Source organism: Gadus morhua, chromosome 3 (assembly GCF_902167405.1).
Source record: "Gadus morhua chromosome 3, gadMor3.0, whole genome shotgun sequence".
Taxonomy (NCBI): domain Eukaryota; kingdom Metazoa; phylum Chordata; class Actinopteri; order Gadiformes; family Gadidae; genus Gadus; species Gadus morhua.
The window spans coordinates 17,047,356-17,059,522 of record NC_044050.1 but is presented as its reverse complement, the minus strand read 5'-3'; the positions used below and the strand labels follow the sequence as shown (position 1 = coordinate 17,059,522).

The 12,167-nt window shown below is 42.7% G+C and overlaps 1 protein-coding gene across 3 annotated transcripts in view; it reads left to right on the top strand.

Moving 5' to 3' along the window:
- Positions 1–12,167, top strand: part of inpp4b (inositol polyphosphate-4-phosphatase type II B) — a 138,219-nt gene that overhangs the window by 4,262 nt on the left and 121,790 nt on the right. For all 3 annotated transcript variants that reach the window (XM_030352558.1, XM_030352560.1, XM_030352557.1), the window contains exon 2: positions 8,698–8,742. In XM_030352558.1, the coding sequence (XP_030208418.1) occupies positions 8,698–8,742 (45 nt within the window). The remainder of the gene's footprint in view (positions 1–8,697; positions 8,743–12,167) is intronic.

Here is a 12,167-nt window from a genome sequence, read left to right as displayed (position 1 = left end):
TAGGGCGAGATATTCCGGCCGGCTTTTTTTCTGACTAAATTTATGGCAAGGTCTAGCAATCCGCTCCGTGTAATCTGCTTCTTTTGGTTTTCAACACACCAACATCGGTGGGTTTACAAATATTTTTTCAATAGCGAGATATTCATAAAGGTTTCTAGTTTCCTGGATTAAGATGAGATTTTTTTTTACTTTACGGATTTATTAGTTAACCTTGTACCTAAAGCCCTACATCTAGCTTTACATTTAGGCCATTTGGCAGATGCTTTTATCTTACAATAATTACATTTCTCAGAAGAAAGAGAAACAAAAATATATAGCTGTTGGTACATTAAGGATGTTCATAAAACAAATGCCAAGCACTTACAATTGCCAGGTTGACCCATTCCCTGCATAAAACAAAGATAGCTAGGATAAGATGCTTCACGTAAGTACTATTTTTAAGTGCCAGGACATCCAACATACATTAAGTGCGTACGAGGGGTGTTTTTAGGAGAGTATAGGGGGAGAAAGGGTGGTGGGGGGTAATGAGGGAGGCTTTTAGAGTCCAGGTGAACTCTGAACAAGTGAGTCTTTAGTCTCTTGAGGAAGCTTGTGAGCGACTTTGCAGTCCTGACATCGACAGGTAGCTCATTCCACCATTGCCGTGCTGAAACAGAGAAGAGTTGTGACTTTTTTGTGAGACCTTTTCTTGTTCTTGTGATGCCGGCTCCATGTGTGCTGCTGAGGTAGTTGAGCGGAGTGCTCAAGCTTTGCAAGATCGAAGAGACTGCAAATAACTTTGTTTCTACATTAACAGGCAATGTATGGATATGCAGAATCCGACATCAACATTCAAATACATTTTAAATGAGAGAATACTATTGTGGGACATAGAGGGGAGACCGAAATATAAGGTAAATAAATAAATTGGTGGGCGTAACTTATTGTTAAAATAGCCTCTACAAGACTAAATGACTTGTAAATGAAGCATTAACCAACACTTTAGTGTGTAAACTAATTTCTTATCGAAAAATAAACATTTAAAAGACTTGCAGTCAAGCCATAAAATAAATATCAATTCTGTAATGAATTTATTGTCGTCTAACCTTTCCACCAAATAAAGTAGCGCAAATTTTACAGCCTCTTTTATATGTTTGTATTAGTGCCGTCAGTTTAACACGTTATTAACGGCGTTAACGCAAACCAATTTTAACGGCGTTAATTCTTTTATAGCGCGATTAACGCTCTTTTGGCTTGGCAAACGTTGTAGTTTTTTCACCTGTTGTCTAGCAACAACTAAAAACTACAACACCATACTGGATCTAGCTACACTGGAAACGAAACAAGAAGCAGGCCGCACAAATTTGTTGGGGCAAGCAAGGATACGGAGCGGGTGAAAAACTCCTTAAAAGTGTGTGTGTGTTTGTGTGTCACTGTTTGAGCCTGCACGAGAGTTCAATGTTGTCATTAGCTGTTACGTCTTTCTGACCAATCGCAGTTCAAGGCCCACTTGGACTGTACCACTTCGGGAGAGGCCGCTCAGTTACTCCCCTCTAGACAAAATCGACTTGGTTGCGACGTTGACAGTTGTTGCTGCTGTTTTGTTGAGTGAGTGAGAGGTTGCGGGCGCACAGCTTAGGCTGCCGGACGGCTCTGCAAGGAAATTTTATAAACGCAATATTGTTATCCCGCAGTAATCAGCCCGACAGCCCCGAAACGTTAACGGCCCATCGGGAATTCTCCCGACTCTCCCGATTACCACTCCGCCACCGTCTGTGTGTGTGTGTGTGTGTGTGTGTGTGTGTGTGTGTGTGTGTGTGTGTGTGTGTGTGTGTGTGTGTGTGTGTGTGTGTGTGTGTGTGTGTGTGAAGGCGTTATTCGATAGCCTGGTAATGTGTATAGGCCTACGTACGGTAGGAATATTCATACTGGTTTAAATAATAAATGGCATAGTATTTCCCATCTTTGCTGAGCAAGAGTTTTGTTCGAAAGTTCAGTGATTGAAACAAATAAAAGCCTGGGCTATTGAAGTTTTACGGTAGTTCTACCACTGTCATGCACCCGATGTCAAGGGGACCGGGTTGAATTCATATATCCTCTTCTTATATCCATCTTAACAAATATATTTTATTACTGTCCGTATCAACACTCTCTGATCTCACTAAAAGGCTGACAGCACGAAATCAAGGGATATTTAGAATAGAACAAAATGTGTGATTAATCGCGAGTTAACTATGACATTAATGCAGTGAATCGCAATTAAATATTTCAATCGCTTGACAGCACTAGTTTGTATTCATCATAAAAACCTATTATCGCAATGAAATGTAATGTATCGAGTGTATATGTGACACAAAAAGGAAGTTCATCTACCAGTCACCTGGGCAGCTGAGCCAAAAAGTTGATTTCGGACACTGGTTAATCGCAAAAAATAAATGGCTGAATCATCCCCTTACCTTCACAACGCCCGTCCTTAACCCTGGTCATCCCAACCTGCCGGCTGTATGAACCGACGGGAGCCCTGTTTCTACACACACCCTAATGATTCATAACACTTCATTAAACACCAGCAAACAAAACCATCTGTCCCCTCTCATTCTCCCAGGGCAGCGCCGGTGTCACGATAACTCACTCTCCCATTCAGCACCACTTTACCTTAATGGGAGGCCTCATCCCAGCTAGCATCAATCGAGTTAGAGGTGTTTTTAGCACACGCTGGTCGGGGTAGGGTGGCGGTGAGGGGGGAAGGTTTGATTGAATCATCATTGGCTGAAGAAACGCATGTGGTTCCGAGCTGAACTGAAAGTGAAACTCCTATCCTAGAGGATAGGCTGGGGGGGCTGGGGTGGCTGGGGGGGCGTGGATGGTGGCCTGAAATGGAGGCACCAAGACCCTCATATTCCTACTGGACCCATGAGAAGGAATAGCTAAAGCCGGGGTTAACAGAGGAAAAGGGGGTGGTTGGTTTAGATGGAGTCCCTACCAACTGAAAGAAAAGAAAGTAGAAAAAACCTGAAACCCCACGGACAGTGAACTAGGCCAGAGAGCGATGAATTATTGATGGTATCTGTCCGAAGTTAAAGGTAAATGTTATTCTAAAGATAAACAGCAGGGAGGATTCCCTGGCTCTTAGAATTTTTACATGTAATATTTATTCATGGAAGGATATGCAGCGGTGATTAGGAAAATGCTTTGCATTGACTCTGTATGGCCATGAGTATGTATCTAAGCTCTTGTTTTGGTAATCATATTGGTATCTTCAGGTCAGTTAAGATTGGATGCAATGGGTATCTCAGTCATGCTAGGTGGTGACCTTTTCCTGCCATTATCTTCCATCTGGTGGGAATTTGCAGCAATCCCCTTGTACAGCCCACCTTTCCTCTGCCTTGCTATTTATTTGTGTAACACTTGCTACATATGGATTTAATAGTTTTATTTGTTCATGTCTGAGTGACTGAGACTTGGAATTTGTGTGTGCAAACCTGTGTGTATGAACACATGGTTGGGTAAGGCAGGAGAGGGTTAAATGACCGTCTGCATAGCAGCAGACCGCCAAGGCTCCTGAGAATTAATGAACTTTGTCCCCTCTGAGAAATGCCCTAATCTTCCCCGCCTGCTCATAAATTACTTGCCCTCCTCTTCCCTCGTCATATTCCTATGTGACCACCTGCAGCCCCCTCCCCTGCCACCAGCACAGACAGTGGGGTGATATATTATCGGAGGCGTGCATGGGCCATGCTCTTATTTTGCAGAGCCATATTAAACTGCGCTAAAGCACGGGAACGCACACCTCATTTGCTTTGGGTCCCCTCATGGGGTTATGACTGGTAGTGCCTCAAGCAAGCGAGTGCCTCCCAGCCTACCTGGCTGGCTTGCTCCCTGGCTGGGCTCATATTACCATATTCATGATGCCAGCCGTTATTGATTATAAACACTGCACCTGTGCCACTTTCTCCCTCCAACACTCATCGCAGTGCTGGAGGTGGGTGACCCGAGTGCGTCACCAGCCAGGCGACAGCTGGATGGATATGAAGGGGGTGGGTTGGGGTGGTGGTGGAGGAGGTGGTGGTTCATGTCGTTCGCCCACACTGCTGTAATGGCTAAACATCATAATTAGGGTGGAGGGTTGCTCATGCTTCATGCCGTGTCCTTCGTAGTGAAACGTTTTTTTCTTATTAATTTGTTTGTCTTTTCACATTTCTTTGGCATGCAGGTGTATATATATATATATATATATATATATATATATATATATATATATATATATATATATATTCTTTATGTGGTTGGGTTTTGGGCCGTAGCTAGGTAAACAGCGAGTGTTTAATATGTCTGCAGGTCCATCCATTAGCTGAAATCTAAGACACCCGGGAGAAATGCCCTGATTGTGCTTATGTCACAGGTGGTGTGTTGCCGAGTTGGGCAACACACTTTTTTCCATCATTGCTCATGGGCTGGGTTGTGGCAGCTGGCACAGCTTCCTGCAGACTCCACAAGCCTGAACAGAGATAATAAAAACAGCGAATGACATAGTGAGGTTCATGTTCACACTATTTACACTCCAGGCCTTCTACTTGTTGATGTCATAACCAGGACATCTTTAGACTATTTGCACTTTGTTTGTTTATCTCCATTATTCATCATTTTCTTTTCTTCTTCCCTTTATCCTTCTCCATCATCATCATCATCCTCATTACCATCATCTTCACCATCTAACCCTCCTCCTTCTTCCATCCGTCCTGCGCCCTATTATTATGCATGTGTTTCATGCTCACCCCCTCGCTCCAGATGATGTTGCTCTAGATGTCACATATGGAGATGGATAGAGGTAAGAGGGCTGCGTTGGTGACAAGTGACAGTCCCTCATGATAACGCTCGCACTACAAACAGGACGCAAACAGCTGCCTCCGCCTGATCCCACTTTGCTGAAGGGCTCTCTGTAGCTCCCACCAAATGTGATATCCAGCCTTGTTATAGTTTCATCACACTCACGGGAAGCTTTAGTGGCTCTGACATGAGGCGATATACCCCCGGAGGCACACGATGATGATGATGATGTCAATGACGATGACGATGAGATGATGATGAGATGAAAGTGAAAACAGGCCACCGTACATGTGTGGAATAAGCATGTGTGTGTGTGTGTGTGTGTGTGTGTGTTTTGAGTGTCGTGTGTGTGTGTGACTGCATGCTCATTTCATCATGTCTGTAAACAGATTCCATGCGTCTATGTATCCAGGGCCTATGCAGCACCTGTTTACAGACCTCAGAAGATTGCATGAAAATTGCATAGCTTCGCCGCTGGTGTGTAGTGCACACATTGAGATACATTTGGGATTTCGAGATGATTGGCTCTCAAGAGTGTCTTGACTATTTCCAATGATTTGCATCGTTTAGTTTGTTTGTTTATCCTTGAATTTCTTTCAATTTAGCATTTGGACTGAATTTAATTTGTTTTCAGATGCATACAATTTCACGCTAAAGAACCTACAGGAAGTGGTAAATAATTCTCAGAAGGTACAGCACATGTATATTTTTTTATTGCAGATTTTCCCCCATTCTTGTAAAGCAGATATTTTAGCACGGCCTCATGAGGTCGATGTCAAATTTTGCCACTTCTGCAAAACGCTGCACATCATTATTTTCCGATTTTGGATTTAGTCCATTTTGGAATGTGAAAATAAGCGGCTATCTCCCATCATTTATATGATTCTTCAGCTGTCTACAACTTTATGGCTACTATTCACAGCATAGTTAAGTATGACAAGATTGTGTTTATATGTTGAGAACAACGCAAGTTACTTTGGATAAAAGCATCTGCTAAAGCGCTAAATAGTAAACACATCAAAATGTACCTGTCAACTAATGATGCCATTTATTTTGCCTGGGAGTCCCTATTTGATGATGATGATGATGATGATGATCAATGAGACTATGTTGCACATTTACATAGGCTCTGTTATAATTTATTCTGTCATGCATGATTTTATATTTAAATTGGTCAGTATCCAAATTGCTAATTGGTGCTCTCAAATTAGCAACATGTGTCCTGCAAACACAGATATATGGTCTCTAACGATCAATGTGATCCCTCAAATCACAAGTGTTCATCCTTGGCTCTGTTTATTGCTAAAAATATATGATATGATAAATATATGATGAATAAATAATTTAACTAGCAATACCTGGTTCCTTTGGTCAAGCCAATCGGTTGTTTGCAAAACCAAAGTAAATATCTTATTTTGTTTTGGAATGTGTACATCCCCGAAAGTCCTTTCTGAGACCATTACATTTAGCTCTTTCTTTTCTGCCAAAAAGTTCATTGAATCCTTTGCAAAACAAACGAGATCTGAGACTACCGGTAATTCGGCTATTGAAAGTATTATCAGACCCACACATCATACTGAGACATCGTGTGCCCCTGGTGAAGAAAGCTAACACAGCTTCCGTTCAACCTTGCCTGCCCGCTCTTGCTGAGCTAACAAAAACACATCCAACCTATGCCCTCTACACTTGACCCACGCCCTATAAACCATCCTTAAAGGAACTGTTTCCAGCCCCGCGTCCCATTTTTCTTGTGAGATTAAGGTAGGTTAGAGTCAATCTTTTATTGTCCCCGATCACAGCGGTGGTCACAGAAAATACGGTGCACTGCAATACAATATATAGCAGTATTAAATTAGCAAACCAAATTCATTATAACCATCAAGATAGAACACAGACAAATAAAGGGGGCAGCTCAAACAGACGCACACTAAACCGCTGCGGTAATAGAGGTTGACAATAAGTAATACTAAATGATTACTGTGTGTAAGCTATTAAAATAAATGGCATCAAAAGCTCCAACACAGTCATTCAAGAACCCAATAGGAGAAGAGATAAATGCGAGCCCCTCCTGGGGAAGCCAAACCTTCACCTTGCAGAGTGTGCGGAGTGTTCTAATAAAACTGCCTGTTTCTATAAAGTGACTCTTACTTATAAGAGGTAGACATATAGCCTGATGTTCTCTCACTTGGTAGAGGTAGGAGACACCACAGAGCCTGATGTTCTCTCGCTTGGTAGAGGTAGGAGACATAAACTTTCCTCTAACTTTCATGTTTTGAGACTTGTTTCTGTTTTTCTACAGAAGCTGCCCAACTACCAGATCAACATGTATAAAAGTTAAAACAGACTTAATAAAAGTGGAATTTTAACATATTTCTGAGTGCGACATTCAGATCTAGCTAGTCTCTATTTTCTTGCCCAGAACACTTTGCCAGTAAGACTGCTGTGATCACGCTTTTATTCAAAAGAATTATGACAAGATAGGACCTGAACCAGGCAGGACCCACAGACTCATCCATACTTGAATTTTGACTTCACTAGATGAATGCAATACACTGATCTCCAGCCTAGCACACTCAACAAGCAAGGAAACAACTACGATTCTCAGGCAACCCCAAGCAGTGTTTTCACCTTAGTGACCAAGAGGGAGGGAAATGTAAGAAAATATTTTTGAGGTCAAAAATCTGTATTTTCATTAGTAAAAAGGAATGGCTTGGAAAGAAAGAGAAATCCTGTCTGGGAGAATCCATGTTATCTTCGTCATTCATCATTTGAATGCCTAATGATCTCTGGGATCTCTGTATTTAATCCGAAATATACAGATGTTAAAAGCAGACAGATTGTCCTTTGATCGTTTTCTTCTGCCCTAATCGGAAAGTTCAACCCAACTGACCAAGCACTTGGCAGTTAGACCTTTGAACAAATCCTGTGTGCGACCTTTTCTTTCCTAAAAAAACTTAGGCCAAAGCGGTGAGACCTCACCGCTAACATATTCAACATCACTGCGTCCTCATCCATATAAAGGATCCCTATGAAGGATCGGGGGATTTTAAGTGACACGTATACCTAATGCCACAAGGAGACACCATACGCCAGCGACCATCCAGCATCCATGGCCCATTAGGGAGGCTGATGAGCCTTGTAGAGACTGATTGTGTACTGCCAGCACCCCGGCTGACAGAGACAGAGATAAGTGACCAACGCCAGGTGTGGGGCCAATCTCTGCGCAGGTGGCTGTGTGTGGCTAAGCGTTTTTCATCTGCATGTAGCTTATGCCCGTGTGTGTTTGTGTGTGTAATATATATATGCTCCATGCCTGTGGTGTATGGTAATGCGGGACGGATGGCGTTATTATGGAATGCGGCAAACCAGAGACAGTTCCCGGCTAATCGCCAAAGCATAAGCGCTGGGGGGGGCAAAGCGATGGATACATACCAAGTCTTGTTCTGACATACGGTGCATTCGGACAAAAGGGTCTGGGTGCTGGATATTTGCATAATCTAAAGTGAAGCAGCTCCATCAATCACTGTGACGTTTTGGGAGCCCTCTGACGCACACCTACTGCTATTAAGATGCTATCTCCACAGAGAATTTATGTCTGCATTTTAACACATTGTCTCGTCTGCATGCTCCGTGCCATAGCTTCACCTTTTTGAACCGTCTTCCAAAGGGTTCCATAAAATGTCAAAGCAAGTTATAGCTGGGTAATTTGTTATTATTTGTAACATTGTTTGTGTTCTTTCCCCTGTTCTCTCTCTCTCTCTCTCTCTCTCTCTCTCTCTCTCTCTCTCTCTCTCTCTCTCTCTCTCTCTCTCTCTCTCTCTCTTTCTACAACCGCCACCACAACCACCACAACCACCACTCTCTCTCATCCATCTCTATCTGTGTCTGAAGGAGTGCTGTTCAGTCCCAAGTTCCCCCGTGTGGAGTTCAACATCGGTGAGTGTCTGTCATGTTAAGTATTTACTACTTTGTATACTTGTCTCTATGATTTTGAGTGACTTTCGATGATATCCATGAAAGGACATCAGCTCATCAACTTGAAGAAAGGCATCGGAGGAGAAGTGCTGCGCACATTGGTAGGAAAAAATAATGAGAACATGCGTTGGGAGCCATTTTGGTTCAAACTAGTTTTGGTTCCTACTAATCCAATTTACTATCTGTCCAGTGGATCACCATTTAAGAACATTTAGATGATTTATGAACATGTCTAGGATTAAATATGAACAATTTATTCCTTATGACACCATTGATAAAGTGTTTCTGATCAATGTTGCACAATTCGGGTCAGCCTTTTAATTCTTATATACTTTAACTGGTTTCTCTTATTTTCTCATATGTAGTAACAAATGTTTACAGTGTTTTTCCGCAACAGCTTAGGTTGAAGAGCCGTGTTACTCTGTGTGTGCTACTCTTTTATTGTTATTTTATTTTCCATAATTAACTTCCCCTAGAATTATTAAACTCAACTAATGCAAGCTAACAGTAGGCTAACAGAGGCTCGCCTCAAAGACATCGTGTTGACGATTTCCGGTCGGCCGAAAGCACCAAAGCCCCACCTGCCAGTGTGCGAGTTCTCTGATCAATCTGCTGTACGACACCAAAAGGATGAGACAGCCTGGAAGAGGGGCCCTTGAGGCCCTCGCTTGATAAGACACGGCCCTCCCAGCGGCATTAGGTGACGGGAAAGGGGGAGGGAGTGAGTGAGAGGGTGTCAGCGAGGGGCCTTAGGAGGGGGTGGCTGAATGGCAGACAATTATTTGGTCCACAAAACTCTCATCTGAAGGTATTTTGTGATAGTCGGTGCACGCTGCCACACACCATCACACACTATCACACAATGGATATATAGCAAGTGGTTGTTTCAGTGGAGTTGGCCATACGATAAGTTGGCGCCACTTCTTTAACAGAGAATAATATAGTACAGAGGATGGAAATACTTACAGGACATTAATGAATATGTACACTTGTGCAGCAGCATTGAAAACCCACTCAATTAAATTTGATATGTGTGCATTTGCACAGACACACACGCACGCACGCACACACACGCACACCTAAACACAACCACACAGGGAGCTTTCTGTCTTGTACTGTAAATTAAATTATTAGATAGAGTAGACAAATATAGCCTACTGAACGCCATGATCAGCGTAACCGTGGTTACAGTTGTCAAGGATATTGCGATGTTTTCAAGCTTGACCAAATTAAATATGAAAACATTATCTTTATTGCGTATCGCTAGGAGCACTATTATTAAATAGCAAGGGTCGAACATCATTATTATGAAGTGTATTGTTTCAGCTTTTCTGCATCGTCTCAGTAAAAATTGAACGCACGGTGGGCAGGAAGGAATGAGAGAAGAATGCAGCATAATTAGCCGAAGTAGCAAACAGGTGTTTCAAAATTGTGGCATGGGCAAATAATAGTGTCAAATTAATTGAGGGGTTGGAATAATTACCTACAATGAACCCACATATTGCAGAGAAAAGCGGATATTTCCGCCCTGTGGCAGCTCCCCGGGACTCCTTTCAATTAAACAGTTTTTCTGATTAATTGGGAAGTTGTCACAGCCTGTTGCATTAAAACAATTTTCCAGTAAATGCATCTTGAAAGAGCCGAATACATTCCAATCACACAAAATAAATAGCCGTAGTAATTGACGCCACCGAGGATCAGCAAACATTATTACAGGCGGTGTTGAATCGTTCCCAGGGATCATACTTGGCGTAACTTGGTCATTAAGTTATTTGCCTGAAATGCCAAGTCACCCTATTGAGGAATTAATTTGTGCCTAAGCTAAGGCATACAATTCAGCACTAAATGAACGCCCCAAAAACTCTAAATATACAGATTTGGCAAATTATTCTTTGGTGTGTCACTTTTCTCAATGCAGATTTCATGCTCTTTTAGTCCCCAGATATTTACCGCCATAATCTTAAATCAGACTCATTCATCTAGCATTCATCTTCCTCTCTCTCTTTCTTCCTTTCTCTCTCTCTCGCTCTCTCTCTCTCTCTCTCTCTCTCTCTCTCTCTCTCTCTCTCTCTCTCTCTCTCTCTCTCTCTCTCTCTCACTCTCTCACTCTATCACTCTCTCTATCTCTCTCTTTCTCTCTCTCTCTCTCGCTCTCTTGCTCTCTCTCTCTCTCTCTCTCTCTCTCTCTCTCTCTCTCTCTCTCTCTCTCTCTCTCTTCCTCTTGCTCTCTGGCTCTATTGCTCTCTTTTCAATTACAACCCCAGTCCACCATGTCTCGCTCTAAAGTCAGAGTGTTTCTCTAGGGGACTCTATCGGCCCGTCCCTCATGTCATGGCGTCTGTCAGCCACCACCCAACGTGCCGTAATAGCTCTGACCTCAGCGTGGTCACCTACACTCCCATGCCCCCCTCCCCCGTCCACCCTGAGAACCAACCCAAAGGTACAGCACGGTAGTGTGGACGAAATGCATGGCCTGTTCTGGTTCAATCACTGCATGGATGGTTCCCCTTTCTTAGGGTGATAAATCCGATCGGGCCCTGTCCAACGATACTTCCTCAGGGAGGTTTCATTCACTTTGTCACTCCTCTTCACACTGAGTCATAGCACGCACGTGTGTGTGTGTGTGTGTCTGAGTTTGCATGCAGGAAGAGGCTTGTGGTTGTCTTTATATATATATAGGTTGCTAAAATGTATACCTTTATCTGTATATATAAAAGACGACAGACATGGAGATGAGATTACAGAAAGAGAGTTGAACAAATAAATGATTAAATAGATGGAAATTAAGAAACAACAAAGGCACTGGGGAATTGTGTGTAGCCTGTACTTATGCATACATTTTGTGTGGAAAAAAAGCTGAATCAATGTGGTGTTGGCATTGCTAAGATGTGTCCTGTCTCTGTATTCACACCTCAGCTGCAGCCTTTGTGCAACCATTACACACCTCGTAGGTCCCTTTGAAAACCCAAATAACTAACGTAACGATCTTAAAGGGAAAAATATGGACGCACCATTCATAGCCATAAGAGAGAGATAACAGGCATGGTTGTTTGTGTGTGTGTGTGTGTGTGTGTGTGTGTGTGTGTGTGTGTGTGTGTGTGCGTGTGCGTGTGTATGCGTGTGTGCTGTCTCTAAATGCATGTTTCAGAGCTGTACTTTCTTGTAGTCATTCTCTGATGCCAGCAGATCTGAAAGGATTCAGAGACCCCCCTTAAAGCCCCCCATGCTGCCATCCACATATTTACTCTTCCTTGTGTTTGGTTATAGCAGTCATCTATATGCTCTTTTTGCATCAATTTGCTGTGTCATATACATGACATACATGTGTATGCGTGACTACAGAAGAAAGCATTGACACACACAAACACACACGTACTGAGTTCTTT